The 22,277-nt window shown below is 40.0% G+C and overlaps 1 protein-coding gene across 13 annotated transcripts in view; it reads right to left on the bottom strand.

Annotated features, from left to right (window-relative positions):
• Positions 1–22,277, bottom strand: part of LTBP1 (latent transforming growth factor beta binding protein 1) — a 456,789-nt gene that overhangs the window by 214,611 nt on the left and 219,901 nt on the right. For all 13 annotated transcript variants that reach the window (XM_061432037.1, XM_061432039.1, XM_061432038.1 and 10 more), the window contains 2 exons: positions 6,030–6,254; positions 4,375–4,643 (listed from right to left, as the gene is read on the bottom strand). In XM_061432037.1, coding sequence (XP_061288021.1) covers positions 4,375–4,643; positions 6,030–6,254 — 494 coding nt within the window. The remainder of the gene's footprint in view (positions 1–4,374; positions 4,644–6,029; positions 6,255–22,277) is intronic.

Genomic DNA, 22,277 nt, shown 5'->3' with positions numbered 1-22,277 from the left:
CTAACCACTGAATTTTCTCCATTAATCCTCTCTCACTTCATCTCTAAAACAGCATTGGATTCCCTGACTGATATTCAAGAATACCTGATTCTTGACATCAATCAAAGATGGAACTGGTTAAAACAAAGATGTAGCTACTCATCTTTACCTCATAATCCTCCCCTGCAAGGGTCAATTAATCAATCAGACAGCACATTTATCTGATTTCTGAAGCCAGTAAATTCAGAATAGTCCAGCTCATCACCATGTTTTTCTTCACAACAGCCCATAATCAAATCCTGATGCTGGATCCTTCACAAAAGCCTCTGCATTCAACTCTTTATCTTCAAGTTGACTTCTTAGATTGGACTCTGATCATTTCACAACTGGACCAAGGCCAGCTTCTCCTCCCTGGCTTCCTCATGTCTACCATGTCCATATCTACTTCCATCTTATTCAAAAGTTGCAACTTTTAAAATTTTCTAGATATTCATTAAATGTACTAAACATAGGGCTTTTAAATTCATCTTAAAATTATATTATTCTATTTATAAGTCAAGAAAATGTTCACATTTTCTTTTTTTTATAAGGAATTTTCAAATATGCTGAGATAATTCAAAGAATAAAAACAGTAATCACTTGTATTTCTACCTCTGAATAAATAGCTGTTACAATTTTGCTATATTTGTGTATAAAGGGCATTTAAAAGTAAATTACAGACATCATGGCATTCCTCACTCTAGAGTAAGGACACTGCCCTACATACCTCTAATACCATTATCATAGCTAAGAAAAGAATAGTTCCAAAATACTATCTAATATCCAGTCTATATTTAAACATCCTCAATTGTTCTTTAAATGTCTTTCAGAGCTGGGTGTTGATATTTTTTTTAAAACCATGATTAAGGTTCATACATTAGATGTGCTGTTATCTCTCTAGTCTCTTTCTGGGGAAGTCAGTATGTGTGTGTGTGTCTTTCTGGGGAAATGTGTGTGTGTGTGTGTGTTTAATGATATGAATGTTTTAAAGAAACCAAGCAACAATTTATCAATCTTTTGATGTGATAGTTTTGGCTTGTTTCTTCTCCTTCAGTATTCCCTGTGAGGGTCGGGGGGTGGGTGTGTGGGTGGGTGTGTGTGTGTGGGTGGGTGTGTGTGTTTAATGATATGAATGTTTCAAAGAAACCAAGCAACAATTTATCAATCTTTTTGATGTGATCGTTTTGGCTTGTTTCTTCACCTTCAGTATTCCCTGTAAGCTAGAGGTTAGGTGTAAAGGCTCAATTAGATTCAGCTATGTATTTCTGGCAAGAATCTTTTTAAGGTGTTGCTGTACATTTCATACTGTAGCCCATCAGGAGGCACATAATGTCACTTGTCCTGCTTTTAATGATTCTGAATTTGATCACTTGATCAAAGGGGCATCATGCTAGTTTTACTTTGACACCAAGTCACTTATTTTGTCTTAAACCTAAGGTTTAAAAGACTTTATATCTGTACCAACATCTTCCAGGAACTCTAGTTTACTTCTCTGATCTCTTCTGATGCTTCTTTCTTACCTGTTTCTTACAGTGTTCTCTCTCCTCTGTTTAATTTCTCCCCTCTTCTCTGTGAGCTTAGTTTCCTAACCAATCATCCATTTTCCTCCACTATCCAAGCAGGTCCCGAAATTCTATTGTGAAAGTCTCATGCATTCGAATACACTGATCACAGTTCATGTTGTATTTTCAACCTCAAGTTTACTGCTTCATTTTTAGAATGTGCTACAGAAACAAGAGTATTTTTACCAAATGTTGCATATGACTTCTATTGGCAATACATAAGCACAGGTGCTTACTGATTATGACATTAAGTTCTCAGTAGGTGTAATCTACAGTGAATAAGAATCTTGCTACTGAGCAAAACACCAGTATTTATTTAAAATAAATAATAAAAGTTTAAGTACTCGTTAGGGTTTTCTGTCATTCATTTAAAATGCACTTATACCTCCCTCTGTAGCTGTATTTGCAAACCAACCATAGCAAGAAAACACAAATATTTCCAAACACCTCTGTAGCATACATCTTATATACTATTGACTATTTTGTCAGTAATTTTTTAATGCCTGGATCATCTTAATTGCACAAATTGGACAATCATAGGCATTCAACATTTCTCACCAATAGGAAAAAAATGTATTCTGAGAATATTTTGAAGCTGTGTATTACTGACTACACATGCAAAATGAATTAAGCATTGAGATCACTGTCTGGATCATTTAGATCAGAAGTCAGAGAAATATCCAGATAAGGCAAAAATGTATTCCAATGAGTCTGAATTATTTGGATAATTCCACCAACTATTCAATTCATGTGAATTGTATAATCCACCTTAGGCCTAAAAGTAAATAATTTGTTTATATTCTTTCCAGTGAGCAAGTGTCTGCCTACAATTACATGTACAAGAATAACATGGTCTGTTGACATCTCATTTTCTTGCTTTTTACCATCTGTGTTCCAATTTGGAAACTAAGGAGAAAGATACTGGGCACAGAATTTTAAAAGGACGTGCTTTTTCCTCATGATCGACCTAAGCTGAAATGACTAAACAATGCAAATGACACCAAATTCATCCTCCTCCTCCAAGGCTTTTCTGGGGCAAATTGTGCAGTGCATGAGGCTTACTTCAGCCCCACTGCCCCTGTAAAAACTTGCCTTTGACACAGTAATCCAGTCTTTACTTCTAAGCTAAATGTAACTTGGTGATATTCCTTCTGCAAAAAGCATGTTTAAACCTGGTCTTCAACTGAGGAAGAAAAAGCCCCCCTTTCAGCAGGCATTTCAGGCTCTACAGGCAGACCAAGGTTGAGTGGGAGATTAAACCTTCCCTGCCTTAGTGAAGTTACATGACAAAAGCAATCACCTGCTCTATTTTTACATTTGACTCTCTCAATAGGTAAGCATTTTCTAAGTGAGTATTTTTATAGTTCTGTAACATTTGCAGAGCATGTCACTTTGCCTAGTCTAATTCTGACCAAGCCCCATACTCTTGTCTCCACTTTACAAATAAGGAAGCTGGTTCCTTGCCACCAAGTGCTGAGCCCATGGCTCTAACCAAGGTTTTAAAACTCTGCATGGCTCTTCTTTCCATTCTGGTCTACAAACCAATTTTGCTTCTTCCTTTAGGAGAAAAGGGTTTCCCTGGTTGCTCAGTGGTAAAGAAACCCTGCCAATGCAGGAGACACAGGGTCAATCCCTGGGTCAGGAAGATCCCTTGGAGAAGAAAATGACAACCTACCTCAATATTCCTCCCCGAGAAATCCCAGGGACAGAGGAGCCAGTAGGCTACAGTCCATGGGGTCGCAAAAGACTTGGACACGATAGCAACCAAACAACGAGAAGAAAGGAGACGACCTAACCATAGAGTTGCCCGGCACCTAAAAGTGTTCTCCAGGTTCAAAAGCGAGAATGACTCATTCTATTATCAACATATATCACACACACAGACACACATCATTTTTTGAAGATTCAGGTAACAGTAGATAAACAGATCTCACCTATTCTTCTCACAGGGGGTTAAAACCATAATAAGTGACAGGAGAAGAACCACAGAACAAAGCTATGTCATTATCACCTAATTCCAAAGAAGGAAGCACCAAGTAACTGTGGCAGAGGAACCAGTAATTTTCTGTTGCTTTTACCATGCACATTCAATGATGAGTTTTAAAGAAAATTCAACTTCTCTCTCACTTAACAATATATAGGCCTACAGTTACACATAAATGCAATATTTAAAATATACTTCAAACAACTTATACACTGCTATTCTAGTTATATAGTTTTATAAGAAAATAAAAGATGACAAATTATTATTGTCTGATGGATTCAAAACGACTATATCCATTAACCAGCAAACTATTGCAAAAAGGCATGAAAATTTTCAAACATCTCTGTAGAATATATCTTATGTACCAAATCTCATGTCTGGCACATGCTTATTCACAGATTACTGTAACTGAAAAACTACCAACGGGCAATCATGGACATCTTACAGCATTTCTGGAAGTTCAACACATACTATTATCTTAGAGGTACTTCCAAATATCTTACAATGCTTACAGTATCTTATATGTCAGAGGTTGGCAAACTCTTTCTGGAAGTCTTTGCAGACCATATTTTAGGCATTTCAGATCACATGACCTCACTGAAAGTATACAATCCTTCTGTCAGTAGCATGAAAGCAGACATAGACAGTATGTAAATGATGGATCTGGCTGTATCCAATAGATCTTTATTTATAGTAACAGGCCCACAGGTTGCCAATTCCTTCTACAAAAACCTCATTTCATCAAGGCTGTCTTATTAAAAGAGACTATCTAGAACACATCACTAAAATGGGCTGGGCAGTGCTGCTCACCTGTGACCCAATGGTTTCCTGGAAGCACCGGCCCAGCTGGGTCTTAGCAGCCACCGGATACACGTGAGGAATGACTTGCTGGTATGAGGAATGGACCGTCTGGGTCTTCTGGACAGGAAGGCCTTGGTAAGGGGCTTGGGACTGGCCCGGTTGAGCTTCTTTAACCTTCTGACCTGTTGGGCCATCAACTCTTGAAACCTGATGTATCTGGACCGAGGCCTCGGGAGGGTGCTTCACGTGGATATTGACTATGTTAGGAGGAAATTTCACTAAAACAGATCGGGAGGAAAACTTATCAGCTGTAAATAATTAACATGCATGTCATGATGAAAGTAAATTTTCATGCTCATCAGCATGAAACTAAGTTTTATACATACACATATACTTAAGTACATATATATTATGCTGTTGTTTTGTTGTTTAAGTCGTGCCAAACTCTTTTGTGATCCCATGGACTGTAGCCCACCAGGTCCTCTGTCCATGGGATTTCCTAGGCAAGAATACTGGAGTGGGTAGCCATTCCCTTCTCCAGGGGATCTTCCCACCCAGGAATCAAACCCATATCTCCTGCATTGCAGGCAGATTCTCTTTACCGCTAAGCCACCAGGAAAGCCCACATATATATTATACATAGGATAAATAAAAGATTTATAGTGTGGATCTAGTTTTGCTGCACAGCCATTAAAACTCTTGAGAGTAAAAGGGGACACTAAAAAATTAAACCTGAATTTATATACCTTAAAGAATAAAACTACTTTTACAAAGCAAAATTTAAATCTCTCAGAATAATGGATTCATGAAACATTTTTTTCAGAAGAGCCAAAAAACTATGAAATTTGTGCTACTTGTGGTCATGCATTTTATCGAACAAAAGTAATTAAGACTCAAAAGTTAGATTATTTTCTAATTTCTCACAAAGTTTTCATCAGAGAGACTATAGGATTTATAACACAATTTCAGAAAACATAGTTCTCTTACCCTTAAACCTGGTGTGTACATACTTTTGTGCTTCTTTTCACACACACAAAATATTTAAGTGTGACATTTTATATCAGTATTTTCTTTCTCTGCAGGTTTCACACAGAATTTTATCTTCTGATTCTAAGATTCAGGTTTTAAAGAATATAAGCCAGTAACACTGCTCTGACCCCTTTTTTAAAAATTGTGCATGTGTGAGAGGTGCCAGGTTGAAAAGAATGAATTAGTCATAGAATTTGAGCTCCAACTGACCTAGTTTATCTTCCTCTACAGATGAATAAACTGAAGCCCAGGGAGGTTACAGATTGTTTAGAACTAAAACCAAGTGCTCTTTGACTACAAAATAGACTTGGTATTCAACAGCAGGTACTGCTAGATGATTAATGACCATCAGAGTCAGAACACCATCCTGTTCATCTTCCCCTTTCCCAGGTCCTGCCAGAAGAGCACGGTGTACGTTTATTAGCTCTTGGTCCTATGTCACCAGAGAAAGATGGGCTCCATTTTCTCATTTCCTAGGTACCATTCTCTATGGCTGAGAAAGCACTGTCGCCATATAACGGGGCCCATATTCTGTTCCAGTGCCAACCCCGCAGGCACTGGGCTTCTGCATATATAGGTCTGGCATGTTAACAGAGTTCTGATGAATAGGCCAAATCAAAAAACAGTCAGCCTACCTTTTACTCCTTGCTGGCTGGTCATGGTCAGAGGCAAAGTATGTGTCGAGTGGACAACATGTGTTCCCAACGCCTTGCCTGACTGCTGGGAATGCTGATACACTTTAGGCAGGCTGGCCCCGTGGACTGGGATCTGACAGAGCTTCCCTGTGAAATTTGGAGGGCACTGGCATTTGTCCCTCGAACTGCACTGGCCTCCATTCATACATGGAAGATGGCAAATTACTATAACGGGAAAGAGAAAATGTGAAGAGTTGGTTAGTTTCTCAAAAGCTAAGTAACAATCAATCAATATAACACTCCCAAAGCACAGCCATCATATTACCAATGACTTTAGAAATGGTTAACAAAGGAGAACCTACACTGGGAGAAAAATACCTTTTTTTTTTTCCTATCTTTTTCTTTCCACCTTAAGTAAGTCATTTAGCTCTCCAATTGCTTGTGGTTGTTCATCCACAATGCTGGAAAGAATTCATGGGGGAAAAAATACATATATGTAAATATACATAGTTACTTAGGATATCTCTTACATTCTGTACTTACTTTGTTTTCCTATTACTATTTACTGTCTTTCTAGATTATAAACTCCTTGGGGGAAAGAAATGCCTGGTTTAATGACCTTTATATCCTCAGCAACTAAAATAATGTCCAGCGCATAGTGGACATTAAATATTTCTTCCAAGAATAAACAAATGAGAGTGCTAAAAATAATATCTGTTGAGAATTTTCTCTACATAAGGAACTGAACTAAGCTCTACCCAGAATAAGGGAGTAGAATAGTTTGAATCCCACTTTACAGGAATTTGCAATCCCATTAGGATAACAAGACCACAGTGAAACCTAGGAGTAGCAGAGTGATTAATAGTTGGGAATTTATTTAGAATGCCAAAAGGTAAAAGGATGTGTCTGGGTGAAGAATTTTATGAAGAGTTTTAAATTCTGGCTAAATTCAGCTTATGGCCAACCTCTTTACGACTAATGAATTCTTCCCGTCAGCCTTTAAACTGAGCATATTTCCAGCAGCTTAAAAAATAAGTCTCTCAACTCCATTCTCTTTCAGCTTCTACTCTCCTTCAATCCTCTCCTCCATGACCAAACTTTGCAAAAGAATTATCTGCTCACTTCTCTGCTCACTACTAGTTAGCCAGCACCAAGTTGTATTCCCTTCTTTGTGTGTGTTCCCTTTTCCCATACCTCTCCTACACTGAAACTCCTCTTACTCAGGTCACTAATGGTCTCCACATTGCTAAATCCATTGGCTGGATTTCAGTCTTCCCTTAGCTTCTGTGACATCTCACCCACCTAGTTTGCTCTTTCCCCTTTGTCTACTGTCTCATGCTATTCTTTGCAAACTCCACTCTTTCCTTATCCTTTAAACACAGATGTGCTTCAAGATTTGGTCTCAAAATCTTCTGCTTCACTAACCCTACACTTTCTGATTTCATCCTACCATATGATGATGTCACTCAAAACCATATTTCTGAGCCAAAGCTTTCTTCTGCGCTCCACACTGTCTACATCCTGTACATCTTCTATAGACATCTCAAACTTACAATGTCCCACTTGGAACAGGATCATCTTTCCCCTAACATCCCCCATTCACTGAGGGATGCTTAACAGAAATCTGAGGGTCCTCTCAAACCACTCAAATATCCAGTTCTCCAGGCCCTGCCTTCTAAACATTTATCAAATATGCCCACATCTTTCTCATCATAGAGATCCTATTTTCTCTAAACATCATTTCCTATAATTCAGCTACTTTGAATTTGATTCCTGAGTGGACAGGGCTCTCTCACCCCTCCTCATGTTTTATCTACCCTGCATCCTTGGCCTGGAACACTCTTTCCATTTGCTTCCCAACACCCTCCCCGTTTGCCCACCTAACTTCTACTCACCTTTTAGATTCTGCTTAAACCTCACTTCCTGGAAGCATTTCCAGTTACCCCTCATCTAGGTTTGGGCCTCTCCTCTGTGCCTCCATGGGCTCTCATTCACTGTTCATCATGCCCCTTGGCTTACTGCATTATAATCCTCTGACTTCGTTTCTGTATGTCCCATTCAACTAGAGCTCTGTGAGGTCAGGGACTTCAATGTTTTACCCCTAACATGTAGCTCAGCTTTTAGAAAAAATGCTGCAGCTCAAAAAAAAATTACTAGATGAAAGAATGAACAGATTTATGGCTACTACTTTGTCAAATACCATTCTAGGTACTACAGAAGAAAGTAAAAGCTAACTGGAGCTGTTAGATAATACATGATAACTAAAAATACACATTAACAAATAAGTAACACTGGAAAATATAAAATGCAAATTCTATGGAATTTCAGAGAAAAGTCATTTCTGGGAAGTCAAAATAGACTTTTCAGAAGAGCTCACTTGAAATAAGTCTTTGAAGCTGGGGATTCAGAAAAACAGAAAGGACTGCATCCCAGGAGAATGGTGTGTGAAAAGGCCAGAGGTAGGCAAATTTGGAAGATGAGAAAGCCTGTGTTGTTGAAATCCCAGATTCCTTGGGGAGAGGGGTCAGGTGATAAACTGGGAGATGTAGACTTAACTCTGGGAATGGGTAAAGGTCTGATGAAGAGTTTGGATTTTATTCTGTAATTAGTAAATCATTTTGGAGACTTCAGGGAGAAAATTTTCCAGGAAAATTACTCTTGTGATGGCATGTGGCATTAGCTGGAAAGGAGAGTGACCAAGTAGAGAAGTCAGATAGGAGAATATTAAAATAACTGAAAGACAACTTGAAAAACCCTTGGATTAGGATCACAGTAAAAAGAACTGATAGAAACATGAAGTAATATTATGATAGACAGGCAATCAGTAAAACGTGGAGATAGGACACAGGAAGTTAACAGAAGTGAAGGAAGAGGTAAGACACTGAAGGAGAAAGAAAAGAACTGGAAAAAAATGACCAAGGTGACTGCCAAGAACTATGTCCAGGGTCTGACTATGGGGCAGATAAAGTCAAAACTGTCCACGCAAGATAGGGTCTAGAATACGCTTCCTCAAGTGTCTAATCTACACTGAGGTGCTGAGTAAGAAGAGTCAAAGCTGACTCTGAGGTTGAGTCAAAGACTTCATAATTCCAAGTTCAATTCTAAACTGAATTTCTACTAAACAACAGCTTGCTGCTGGATGAGTTTAATGTGCATGCCTAGCCAAGATTTTCAGTCCGTTCAGTTCAGTTCAGTCGCTCAGTTGTATCCAACTCTTCACGACCTCATGGACTACAGCACGCCAGGCTTCCCTGTCCTTCCCTGCCCTCCCGGAGCCTACTCAAACTCATGTCCATCATGTTGGTGATGTCATCCAACCATCTCGTCCTCTGTTGCCCCCTTCTCCTCCTGCCTTCAATCTTTCCCAGCATCAGGGTCTTCTCCAACGAATCAGTTCTTTGCATCAGGTGGCCAAAGTATTGGAGTTTCAGCTTCAGCATCAGTTCTCCCAGTGAATATTCAGGACTGATTTCCTTTAGAATTGGGTGGTTTGATCTCCTTGCAGTCCAAGGGACTCTCAAGGGTCTTCTCCAACACCACAGTTCAAAAGCATCAATTTTTCGGCACTCAGCTTTCTTTATAGTCCAACTCTCTCATCCATACATGAGTACTGGAAAAACCATAGCTTTGAATAGACGGACCTTTGTTGGTAAAGTAATGTCTCTGCTTTTTAATATGCTGTCTAGGTTGGTCATAACTTTTCTTCCAAGGAGCAAGCATCTCAAATAATTTATCACTGGAATAGAAGCACACTTTATTTTGTATGGTCGATCCCTGGGTCAGGAAGATCCCCTGGAAGAGAACATGGCAACCCACTCCAATATTCTTACCTGGAGAATCCCATGGACAGAGAAGCCTGGCAGACTACAGTCCATGGGGTCACAAAGAATGGGACATGACTGAAGTGACTTAGCACAATATGCATGAATTTCAGTTAATACAGTTTAATTAAATAATACCAGTCTCCCAAAAACATGATCTGAACTTCATTTGCCACAATATTAACTAGGTAACTTCACTGCTATCTCCTTGGTCCACAAATCACTACATAAATAACAGATGTGTATCACGGCCAATAACCAGTCATATTACTCCTTCAGAGTCTGTTGGCAAGTGATCCTGGCATATCTGTTATTCAGTTCATATATCCCCTCTCTCTTGAACCTCCCTCATACACGGACAGCAAAGCAGGTAGTTAAGTTGCCTCATCACTTCACAAGGACAAACTCACATGACATTTTACAGAAGTGTATAATCAAAATGGCCAAAAAAAAAAAAAAGTAGGCACAGCAAAGAAACAGAAAGTGGTAACAATGGAAATAAAACTGGAAAGTGGTTGTGATGTAGGATAAAGATGGTCCCAAGGAAATGACATTAACGGAACTCAGATATTCCACAACTTCAAAAGCACAAAGGTGAGTTGTTGAAACCTGATTCAAACTTAGAAAGGTTCACTAACAGGTTCACTAAGGCAAAGAAAAGATACTCACTCCACATCATACAGTATATCAGAAGAAAGTGAAAATACTCAGGAGACTCTTAAGTTCTACTGAAAGAAATAAAACACTTTAATTCTCAGTGTTTCTAACACTTTAAATCATAGGGCACTTTGTAAATATTGCCTCTACTATTTTTTCCCCTTTCCCTATACATACATCACCTACAGTAAAAGAATTTTAATGTTTTGACAAAAAAAAAAATTTAAGGCAATGGAACTAGTAATTTCTCCATTGATTAAGATTGTTTTGCACAGTTATAGCTTCCATGGTCATTTTTATGGTGCTGCACCACCATGCAAAGAGGTCTACCTATCACCTTTACTAAAATACCATCTTTATTTTTTTTAACAAAGCTGGTGTTTATTTCTTGTATCAATAGTAGATTTTGAAATCTAAAATTAATTTAATTAGCTTTGTTTAAATTTATTTTTAAACCTTGGAGATAGCTTCCACGCAAACATTTCAAAAACAGTACCAGTCTAAGTGGATACAGCAACAATCCCAAAATAGAACTCCAATAACCCTGTGTCTCTCTGGTCATAAAAGAAACCACTTCTGCTGACTTATTCCAACCAGTAACTGGCCACTATTTATAACCATTTATGAATGAGAAATAAAATACTTATTCTCCTGTTCCAGCATTTTCACAAAAATCTAAATTACAATCTAAAGTTCTTTGCCTCAATTCATTCACTGTGCATTGAGTCCTTTGTGGCAGGTTGATCTTTTTAAAGCTAAATAGTCTTTTGTGTCAAAGAAAACAAATTTAAAATCACCCTACAAAAGTTAAGGATTTGACTATGAATAGTCTCTTTCTGTTTCAAAAGTTCGTGCCACTCTCAAAACATTGCCTGGTGATATATAGTCTGGGGTGCCACTGTTCTATAAAACGTTCTCAACACATGAAGGGGGAAAAGAGTAAGTTATCTTTAAGGCTGCCTTGAGAAGCCTGTGGTATGCTAGTTGTAAGTCTAGCTATGGCATATATTTTAGAACACATAACTGGAAGGTGTAATATAGAATGCTGGCTGAGAAATGTCATAACCTTGTGAGCTCGACATCTTGTTGGCCATCACCATAATTCACTTCATTGCATCATACAGTCGCCTGGGACCTACCACAAATAACAAGAGGCATGTGTGCCTTTAGCCTGATATTCCAAAGAGTGTGATTTCATGACAACCACTCCAAGCATCTCATGGTACAACTATAAAAGGTCACAATGAGCAAAAGGATCCAGGCTGGAAGAAAAAGTTGGAGGATTTAAATATGCCCAGCGTTTCGGTACATTCCACCATTCACAGTGGTCCATAAAACTAGCAGGCCTCAACAAACTAGGCTGAGAGGATAATATTCACAGTCTATGCCACAAATTGGAACTTAGTTTAAATGAATAGGTACTGATCTGTATACAAATATGGGCAAACTGAATTTTCGACACATTGGGGCTATAAAAAGCTAGACTCTCATTCTTCCCTGTTATCTTAGCTGACTATAAAAATATTTCAGCTGTTTGTCCCCGAAAAGTGCTCTAAGAATGTGCTTGACTTTCCTAAAGGCAACTCCCAGCAACACCCTGGCCCCTCTACCCACCCCCTCGCTTTGTGCGCCAGCAGACTGTTTCAAGTTATTGTGGTCAAGGCAGAGCAGAGCAAACTCCCATCTGAAGGAAAACCTACATCTGTCGTTTTGTAGAAGAGACACACACATGATTTTGATTTGAAGAGCTACTTCCACTTTCCCACTTGTCTCTCATTAGGAGAATAATGTTCTCTTAAAGGCATTCAACGTTTTGGTTGCTATCCCTTGCAAAGTGAAAAGAAAAGTAATAATATTTTTAGCAAGTTCAAGTTATCACTTTATCTCTCACCTAAATATACCTACCTTGCTCTCTTTTAAAGGATACCCACAGATTCTATTCAGCCAGAAAGTAGGTTAATACTGTAGCCGTTTAAAGGTTTCAGATAACAAAATGTCAGATAATAAACACTGCAGCAAACCATTGCTCATTTTTTAAATGTATTTTTAATTGGAGGATAATTGCTTTACAATGTTGTGTTGGTTTCTGCCATACAACAATGCTAATCAGTACCCCCCCCTCTTGAACCTCCCACCCTTCTAGGTTGTCACAGAGCACCAGGCTGAGCTCCCTTTCCACTGTCTGTCTATTTAACATATGCTAATGTATATGTTTCTGTGCTACTCTCTCAGGAAGCAAAAGTTAGAACTGGACATGGAACAACAGACTGGTTCCAAATAGGAAAAGGAGTACATCAAGGCTGTATATTGTCACCCCGCTTATTTAACTTCTATGCAGAGTACATCATGAGAAATGCTGGGCTGGAAGAAACACAAGCTGGAATCAAGATTGCCGGGAGAAATATCAATAACCTCAGATGTGCAGATGATACCACCTTTATGGCAGAAAGTGAAGAGGAACTAAAAAGCCTCTTGATAAAAGTGAAAGAGGAGAGTGAAAAGTTGGCTTAAAGCTCAACATTCAGAAAACTAAGATCATGGTATCTGGTCCCATCATTTTCATGGGAAATAGATGAGGAATAGTGGAAACAGTGTCAGACTTTATTTTGGGGGGCTCCAAAATCACTGCAGATGGTGACTGCAGCCATGAAATTAAAAGACGCTTACTTCTTGGAAGGAAAGTTAAGACCAACCTAGATAGCATATTCAAAAGTAGAGATATTACTTTGCCAACAAAGGTCCATTTAGTCAAAGCTATGGTTTTTCCAGTAGTCACGTATGGATGTGAGAGTTGGACTGTGAAGAAAGCTGAGTGCCAAAGAATTGATGCCTTTGAACTATGGTGTTCGAGAAGACTCTTGAGAGTCCCTTGGACTGCAAGGAGATCCAACCAGTCTGTCCTAAAGGAGATCACTTCTGGGTGTTCACTGGAAGGACTGATGCTGAAGCTGAAACTCCAATACTTTGGCCACCTCATGCAAAAAGTTGACTCATTGGAAAAAACCCTGATGCTGGGAGGGATTGGGGGCAGGAGAAGAAGGGGATGACAGAGGATGAGATGGCTGGATGGCATCACTGACTCGATGGACGTGAGTTTGGGTGAACTCCCGGAGTTGGTGATGGACAGGGAGGCCTGGCATGCTGCGATTCATGGGGTCGAAAAGAGTCGGACACGACTGAGCGACTGAACTGAACTGAATGTATATGTTTCTGTGCTACTCTCTCAATTGCCGCGCTGTATCCACAAGACTGTTCTCTATGTCTGTGTCACTATTCCTGCCCTGCAAATAAAACCATTGCTTATTTTAAGAACCTGTCCCTCTTCTTAAAAACCTGCATGCTTCCCATTTAATTCAGTATGCATCACCCCACCTCCTACCCCCACTGCATCAAAAAATAAATAAAACGACTGAAGCTGAAAGCCAAGATGGAGAGGTCACATCTCTCTGGAGCGAAGACAGAGGAGCTGTCCTACACATGAGCCAAGAAAGGAAGTACAGAGATTAGTAGGCATTTACTAAAATCTAAGTTTGAGGTTTTTTTTTTTTTTTGAATGCAGAGATTTACCATTGCTGTGCTCCAAAATTGCTTAGAGTCTATTCTTGATTATCTGTCTGATAACTTAAATGGAGTCCCAGACGGAACCAACAAAACATCTGCAATCCAGGTTGTCTGGAACAACCTGTCCAAGGAGGTGACATTGCACCTAAACCCGAAAGGAGAAGAAATCTAGTGATGTGAACACTGGCAGAAGGGTGTTTGCAGAAGAAGAAATAACAGGAGGTAAGATCTTAAGGTGAGACAAGGTTTAGAAAGGCCCAGAAACTGAAGGAGGCAGATGTGGTGGGAATGTCAAAGGAAAACAGAAAGTGAGAAAAGCTGGCTGGAGAGACAGAGCAGAGTAGACTCTTCTTTCTTTCCCGAAGGATATTTGCTGGTGTTGTTCAGTCGCTCAGTTGTGTCTGACTCTTAGCAACCCCATGGGCTGCAGCATGCCCGGATTCCCTGTCCTTCACCATCTCCCAGGTTTTGCTCAAACTCATGTCCACTGAGTCAGTGATGCCATCCAACCATCTCAACCTCTGTCATCTCCTTCTCCTCCTGCCTTTAATCTTTCCCAGCATCAGGGTCTTTTCTAGTCAGCACTACCCATCAGGTGGCCAAAGTATTGGAGCTTCAGCTTCAGCATCAGTGCTTCCAATGAATATTCAGGACTGATTTCCTTTATAATTGACTGGTTTGATCTCCTTGCAGTCCAAGGGACTCTCAGGAGTCTTGTCTAACACCACAGTTCAAAAGCATCAATTCTTTGGTGCTCAACTTTCTTTATAGTCAACTCTCACATTGATATGTGACTACTAGAAAAACCATAGCTTTGATGACACAGACCTTTGTCAGTAAAGTAACGTCTCTGCTTTTTAATATGCTGTCTATGTTTGTCATAGCTTTCTTTCAAGGAGCAAACGTCTTTTAATTTCATGTCTGCAGTCAGCACTGCAGCGATTTTGGAGCCCAAGAAAATATAGGGCTGCTTATAAAGCCTTCCCAGCGGTAAAAAGGCCACCTGCCCTGCCGGAGCCGCAGGAGACATGGGTTCAATCTCTGGGTCAGGAAGATTCCCAGGAGGAAGGCATGGCAACCCATTCTAGTATTCTCACCTGGAGAATCCTCATAGACAGTGGAGCCTCCCAGGCAACAGTCCACAGGGTCGTAAAGAGTCAGACATGACTGAAGTGACTTAACACACATAATAGCAGATACCATTAAAACAGGGAAAATGTAAGTTAAAACTCAGGACCAGGAATAGATTAAGACGTACAAAAGACAGAACCAGGAGAAGAGAAAGGACAAAGGTAAGTAAGGTTAAATAGAATCACCTATTGTATGTATGTGAAATGTGCACTGTGAACTTGGCTTTGAGTTAGTTCCTGGACCTCATTTTAAATTTCTGAATAACTATTTAGCCAGACTGAAGTTAAATTCTTAATTTAAGACTCAAATAGATAATGACTGTCTATGGTAAGATGACTTTAAAAAAATTCTTTTTATTGATTATCTATGCACATCATAATCACAGTGGGCTGAATGGTGGTCTCCTGAAAGATATGCCCATGTCCTGTGAACACCCAGAATCTGTGAATATTACTTCAGGTGGTAGATGAGTAAAACAAATGTGACTAGAATTTCTGAGAGGAGGCACTTAACCTGACTTATCCAACTGACCTCTCATTTCAATGACAAAGTCCTTTTAAGAATGAGGTCCAGAGCAATTTGGCCAAAGAGGAAGAAGCAATATGACAGAGGAAGAGATGGAAATGATGCAGCCAGAAGTCAGGGAGCATTGACAGCCATGAGAATTGGGAAGAGTCAAGAAAGGGACTCTCCTCCTAAGCCTCCAGGAGGAGGGCGGCCCTCTACACCTTGACTTTGACTTTCTGGTCCCCAGAGCTGTGGGAGAATACATCTCAATTGTTTTCAGTAAGAGGACTGTTTTCTTAATGTGTGAGACATGAGACTAATGTTTGTCATAGTACACGTAAAAGGGGGAAGAAAGAGTCCAAAGTCTTGGGGCAAGGGAAAAATGCTTTCCTAAAAGCTAAAAATGCACCCACCACAATCTATGTTTTACTTGCTCTGTAAATTAAGATGATCATTTGCATCCCATCCCCATCTATCAAATACTATACTGGACTAGAATGAAAGGAAATACACATTTCAACAAATGCAAACCTTAATACAAACAAAAACCCCACGAATCTAATTTTTAATGCTGGTGTGCATTAGCAAATGCTTGGATAGTACGTTCTGTTTATAACAGGGGCGATAGGAAGCCCTACCACCCACACGCTCACCAGAGCTTCCAATTTGGGATGAAGCCATTCATCATCTCCACTTTGTTTATGGCTTTCTGCTCACAGATCATCAACCTCACCATAGCTGTGGGCTATCTCATTTGATCCAGTTTTATATTTTGCATAACCTAGGGAGCTTTCTGGGGTTCCCAGGTGGTTCAGGACAGTAAAGAATCTGCTTGCCATGTGGATAGACCTGGGTTCAATCCCCAAGTTGGACAGATCTCCTGGAGAAGGAAATGGCTACCCACTCCAGTATTCTTGCCTAGGAAATCCCATGGATAAAGTACCCTGGTAGGCTAGAGTCCATGGGGTCACGAAGAATCAGACATGACTGAGCAACTAATACTTTCTTTCTGGGAGCCTTCCATATCAAGCAAATCATAAAATTCTACTTTATACCCTTCATCCATAGAGGCTTGCTCTCAGTAATTCCCAAACCTAGGGCTCTTTGGCCTTTAGGAATAACACAACAACATATTCAGGTTGCAGAGTAAACACATCAATCCCATACACCTTGGGAGACTGAGGCAAGTCATTTCATTTTGTGGATTACTGTGCCTGCCTCTGCAAAAGGGGGGTGGTTCAATGACATAATCCACAGGTTCTTTCCTATTTCTATAATTATGGTTCTCAAAACTCTAGACAAGGTAGTAGAGTGAAATTCAGATTTCCTCATCTCACCTAATGTGACTGACACAATATAAATTCTTTAAAAGGAACAAATACATATGCAGTCACTTGTAATTTATGTAGAAGGGGCTGGGGTTAATTTGCCACATGATGTGCTTTCTTTTTATTTTAATGTATAGTCAGACACTGATTCAAACATCAGTTGCCTACTTAGCGACAAAGCAGTTTATAAAATGCCCAAATGTTTATGAAAAGATGACCTCACTTGAAAGCATTACGTGAACATAATGGGGGAAGTGATAGAGCTGTAGACTAATGGACAGGGAGATAGGTTTTATAAAAATGATGCCATGCTTCATCCCTAAAGACTATACCTTTTACAGTGGTATCACTGCAACTATCTTCAGAGAAACGACGTCATTTTAGCTATTGTAGCAGGGCATTTTCTTTAATATCATTGCAAAATGCTTTCTCAAAAAACAATACCACTTAAGTTATATATGATATTAAAAATAAGTTTAAAAAAATGTACTGCACCACTATAATTTGCAAACTTGGTCTGGAGAATCAAGTTCATACTCATTAAATTAATTATTACCTGCTTGTTATTTATTTATTCTTGAGCCATCGGGATAGGATTAGAGATTAATCTAAATTTATCATTTTAAAATATCTGCTGAGTCAAAACCTTGACATAGAGACTTCCCTGGTGGTCCGTGGCTAAGACTCTGCCACACTCCCAATGCAAGGGGCCTGGGATTCCACCCCTGTTCAGGGAACTAGATTCTACATGCCGCAGTCAGTTCACAAGCTGCAACTAAAGAGCCTTCATACTGCAAATAAGACCTGGTACAGCCAAATAAATATGTATTTTTAAAAAGAGTAATTTAAAAAAACCTCGACATACATATTTAACTTGAGAGCACATAGCTAATGGCACTCAACCTCCTGACTTCACAGCACATCCTAATTCCTGCAGCCCTTTCAAGTCTGGTCTAAATATGGCCTCCAATAAAGAAACTTTCCTCCAAAGAAAGGGAGATACTGAATAGGAAGAAGCCTAGAAGCACTTGCAAACATGGAGGGAGCATCTAATACTTAATAATTTCTATGTCATTTATCAATTTGCCTTGTATTATAATTATTTTTCTCTTCCTCCTACTGGATTTTAAATATAGAAGGAAAGGGACCATAATGCTTTTTCTTCTTTGTACTGCTCCCGTATTTCATAGCACAGCCTTTTGCAGACAAAAACTCAACATAAAAAAATGTTGCCATTAATTCCCTAAAAATTCAAGATGGAAAAAAATGCAGCATTTATCTCTTGTAACACTCCTCATTTCTTTCTGATGCTGTTTAACTTAAGCATACACAGGACTTCTTTAGCTTACATTGTGGTTATGTCCCAATAAACCCATCTATAATATCAAAAGTCAACAATGCATTTAATACATCTAACCTAGCAACCATCCTAGCTGAGCTTTGTCTACCTTAAATGCTCTCAGAACACTTATAATTAGGCAACATCATCTAACAAGCCTATTTTATAATGAAGTGTTGACTACCTCATGTACTGATTAAATACTGTACTGAAATGAAAAACAGAATGGTTGCATGTGTACAGAAGAGGTTTATGTGTATATTGGTGGTTTACCCTCACGATGGTATGACTACTGGAAACGCAGTGGCTGCCACTGCCCAGCCTCATGAGAGAGGATCCTAGCACTTATCGTTAGCTCAGGAAAAAGATCAAAATTCAAAGTACAGCTTCAACCAAATCCACATGGCTTCTGAATCATCATCAGGTAAGCTGAACCCCTGTAAATTGGGGACCTTTTGTACTAAAGTGGTAGTTTTCAAACTATGTTCCATAAAGCATTACCGTGCTAAAGGTGCTAAAAAGGAGATCTTCACGACCCAGATAATCACAATGGTGTGATCACTGACCTAGAGCCAGACATCCTGGAATGTGAAGTCAAGTGGGCCTTAGAAAGCATCACTACGAACAAAGCTAGTGGAGGTGATGGAATTCCAGTTTGAGCTATTTCACATCCTGAAAGATGATGCTGTGAAAGTGCTACACTCAATATGCCAGCAAATTTGGAAAACTCAGCAGTGGCCACAGGACTGGAAAAGGTCAGTTTTCATTCCAATCCCAAAGAAAGGCAATGCCAAAGAATGCTCAAACTACTGCACAATTGCACTCATCTCACACACTAGTAAAGTAATGCTCAAAATTCTCCAAGCCAGGCTTCAGCACTATGTGAACTTGCAGATGTTCAAGCTGGTTTTAGAAAAGGCAGAGGAACCAGACATCAAATTGCCAACATCCGCTGGATCATCGAAAAAGCAAGAGAGTTCCAGAAAAACATCTATTTCTGCTTTATTGACTATGCCAAAGCCTTTGACTGTGTGGATCACAGTAAACTGTGGAAAATTCTGAAAGAGATGGGAATACCAGACCACCTGATCTGCCTCTTGAGAAATTTGTATGCAGGTCAGGAAGCAACAATTAGAACTGGACATGGAACAACAGAGTGGTTCCAAATAGGAAAAGGAGTTCATCAAGGCTGTATATTGTCACCCTGTTTATTTAACTTATACGCAGAGTACATCATGAGAAACGCTGGACTGGAAGAAACACAAGCTGGAATCAAGATTGCCAGGAGAAATATCAATAACCTCAGATATGCAGATGATATCACCCTTATGGCAGAAAGTGAAGAGGAACTCAAAAGCCTCTTGATGAAAGTGAAAATGGAGAGTGAAAAAGTTGGCTTAAAGCTCAACATTCAGAAAACGAAGATCATGGCATCTGGTCCCACCACTTCATGGGAAATAGATGGGGAAACAGTGTCAGACTTTATTTTTCTGGGCTCCAAAATCACTGTAGATGGTGACAGCAGCCATGAAATTAAAAGACGCTTACTCCTTGGAAGGAAAGTTATGACCAACCTAGATAGCATATTGAAAAGCAGAGACATTACTTTGCCAACAAAGGTTCGTCTAGTCAAGGCTATGGTTTTTCCTGTGGTCACATATGGATGTGAGAGTTGGACTGTGAAGAAGGCTGAATGCTGAAGAATTGATGCTTTTGAACTGTGGTGTTGGAGAAGACTCTTGAGAGTCCCTTGGACTGCAAGGAGATCTAACCAGTCCATCCTGAAGGAGATCAGCCCTGGGATTTCTTTGGAAGGAATGATGCTGAAGCTGAAACTCCAGTACTTTGGCCACCGAGTACAAAGAGTTGATTCATTGGAAAAGACCCTGATGCTGAGAGGGATTGGGGGCAGAGGAGAAGGGGACGACAGAGGATGAGATGGCTGGATGGCATCACTGACTCGATGGACGTGAGTCTCAGTGAACTCCGGGAGTTGGTGATGGACAGGGAGGCCTGGCGTGCTGCGATTCATGGGGTCACAAAGAGTCGGACACGACTGAGTGACTGATCTGATCTGATCTGAACTAACCTAATTCAATCACCGTATTCACCAAAGAGTGAGCTACAGAGATTGTGTGTGCTTAGGTTTCAGGACCAGATTGTGACAGACATGGGATTGAGCCCATGCTTCCTAAACCCTGATCCAGTGCTCTTTTCCACATAGATCTTATGATGGAAAGACCAAGAGGTATCCTTCGAGTCTCACCACATGGTCTTGTCCCAAGTCTTCCTTTCTTCTTCCACAGAATCAGTTTTCATAACTGGTCACCAGATGTGCAAATGGGGCAAAACCTAACTTAGATGGAGATCTGGCCAGTTGTAGATGAGGTACATTCACAAAATCCTCCAAGGGTTGAAATACATGAGCTGAAACATATCAGGGCTTCTTTTTTTTTTTTTTTAAAAAAAAAAAAAAAAAAAGAAGGATGCACAGACATCAGAGGAAGACTCAGAACAAAGTCAAAAACAGTGGAATGAAAAAAGAATCGAATAGTGCTTGTGGACAGCACAAAGACCCTTTCACGACTGCAGAAAGTGCTACTGCAATCTGCTGATCCATCACTGTCCCCCTCCGTTCCCGTGAGGTGAGAAAGGAAGGCCTGAAGCTCAAAAAGTGGTATCGGCTCATTCAGTGAAGTTTTATTCTATGTCTGCCATAGCAAGTACTGTTCTAAGCCCATGGCAAATGTCAACAAACCAAGCAAACCAAAATCTCTGCCCCCCTCCCCCCCCGGCTCTTCCCTTCTGCTGTATCATCATCTTTGTGAGACTCTGGGCATGAGGAGAATCTTGGTTTGGGGCCCAGAAGGAGGACAGGGTTAGAGAAAGGGTTATTCTCCCAGTTCTACAGGTTATCAACCACCTCTCCCTGAGCGTGAAGCAAGGTCAGGCAGGGCACTGTGCTGGGTGTTCTGGAGAGGGACCTTCACAGGGCGGGGTGAGGACCTCCCTCTTGGGGCTTCATCTGCAGTGGGTCTTGAAGGGTCTGGAAAGAAAGACCTGGGCAGATGGTTTGTGATGTGCAGCTCACCAGCACTGGGTGGGGAGGAGGGAGAACCCTTGGTGATCCTTAGGTATTCTCCCAAGAGTTGCAGTAGGGATGAAGTTTCTGTGTAAGTAGGCAAGGGTCTGGAGCTAGCATAATTCGTGTTTATTATCATCATTATATTATCTATATCCCATAAGATGATGCCTAGAGGGACATCCAGGTTATGGTGTGGATCACCACATCTCACATTTGTATTCTTTTGTCCCTATATAGCCAAGATACTGTCCCATGTTATAAATTGATATAGAACCTAAAGAGCTACAAAATATCTCCCTAAGCTGACAGATGGTAAATTACATAACCATTCCTTTTTTATTTGTTTAGATTGTCTGAATTTCTTTTTAACTCTTACAGATAAAGCTGCAAGGAACATCCTCAAGCACATAGTTTCATCCTTCTTAGTAATTCTTTCCTTATGCATTCAACTAATATTGAGCAACCACTTATTAGGTAACAGGCAATGTGCTAGGTGATACCATCAACCAGAAAAACATATGAACCAATTAAACCAATGTAACCGTCTTATCACAGGGAGGACAAGGAGCATAAGCAGTAAGAACAAGGGCCTGGAATTAGATCTCAAGGGGGTGTGGATGCCAGTTTCACCATTTCTTAGTGATATGATCATAGGCAAGTTATTTAGCATTTCTCTGCCCCTCATTTCTTCACCTATGAAATGAGCATAAAAACTGAACCCAGCTCATATGGTTGTTGTGTGTCTTGAATGAAGTCATTTATTCAAAGCACTCAGCACATAGTAAGTACGCAGCAAAGGTTAGCCATCAGCGTTAACTC

Source organism: Bos javanicus, chromosome 11 (assembly GCF_032452875.1).
Source record: "Bos javanicus breed banteng chromosome 11, ARS-OSU_banteng_1.0, whole genome shotgun sequence".
Classification (NCBI taxonomy): Eukaryota; Metazoa; Chordata; class Mammalia; order Artiodactyla; family Bovidae; genus Bos; species Bos javanicus.
Note: the sequence above shows the minus strand (reverse complement) of the source record. Positions and strands in the feature narration are given on the sequence as shown.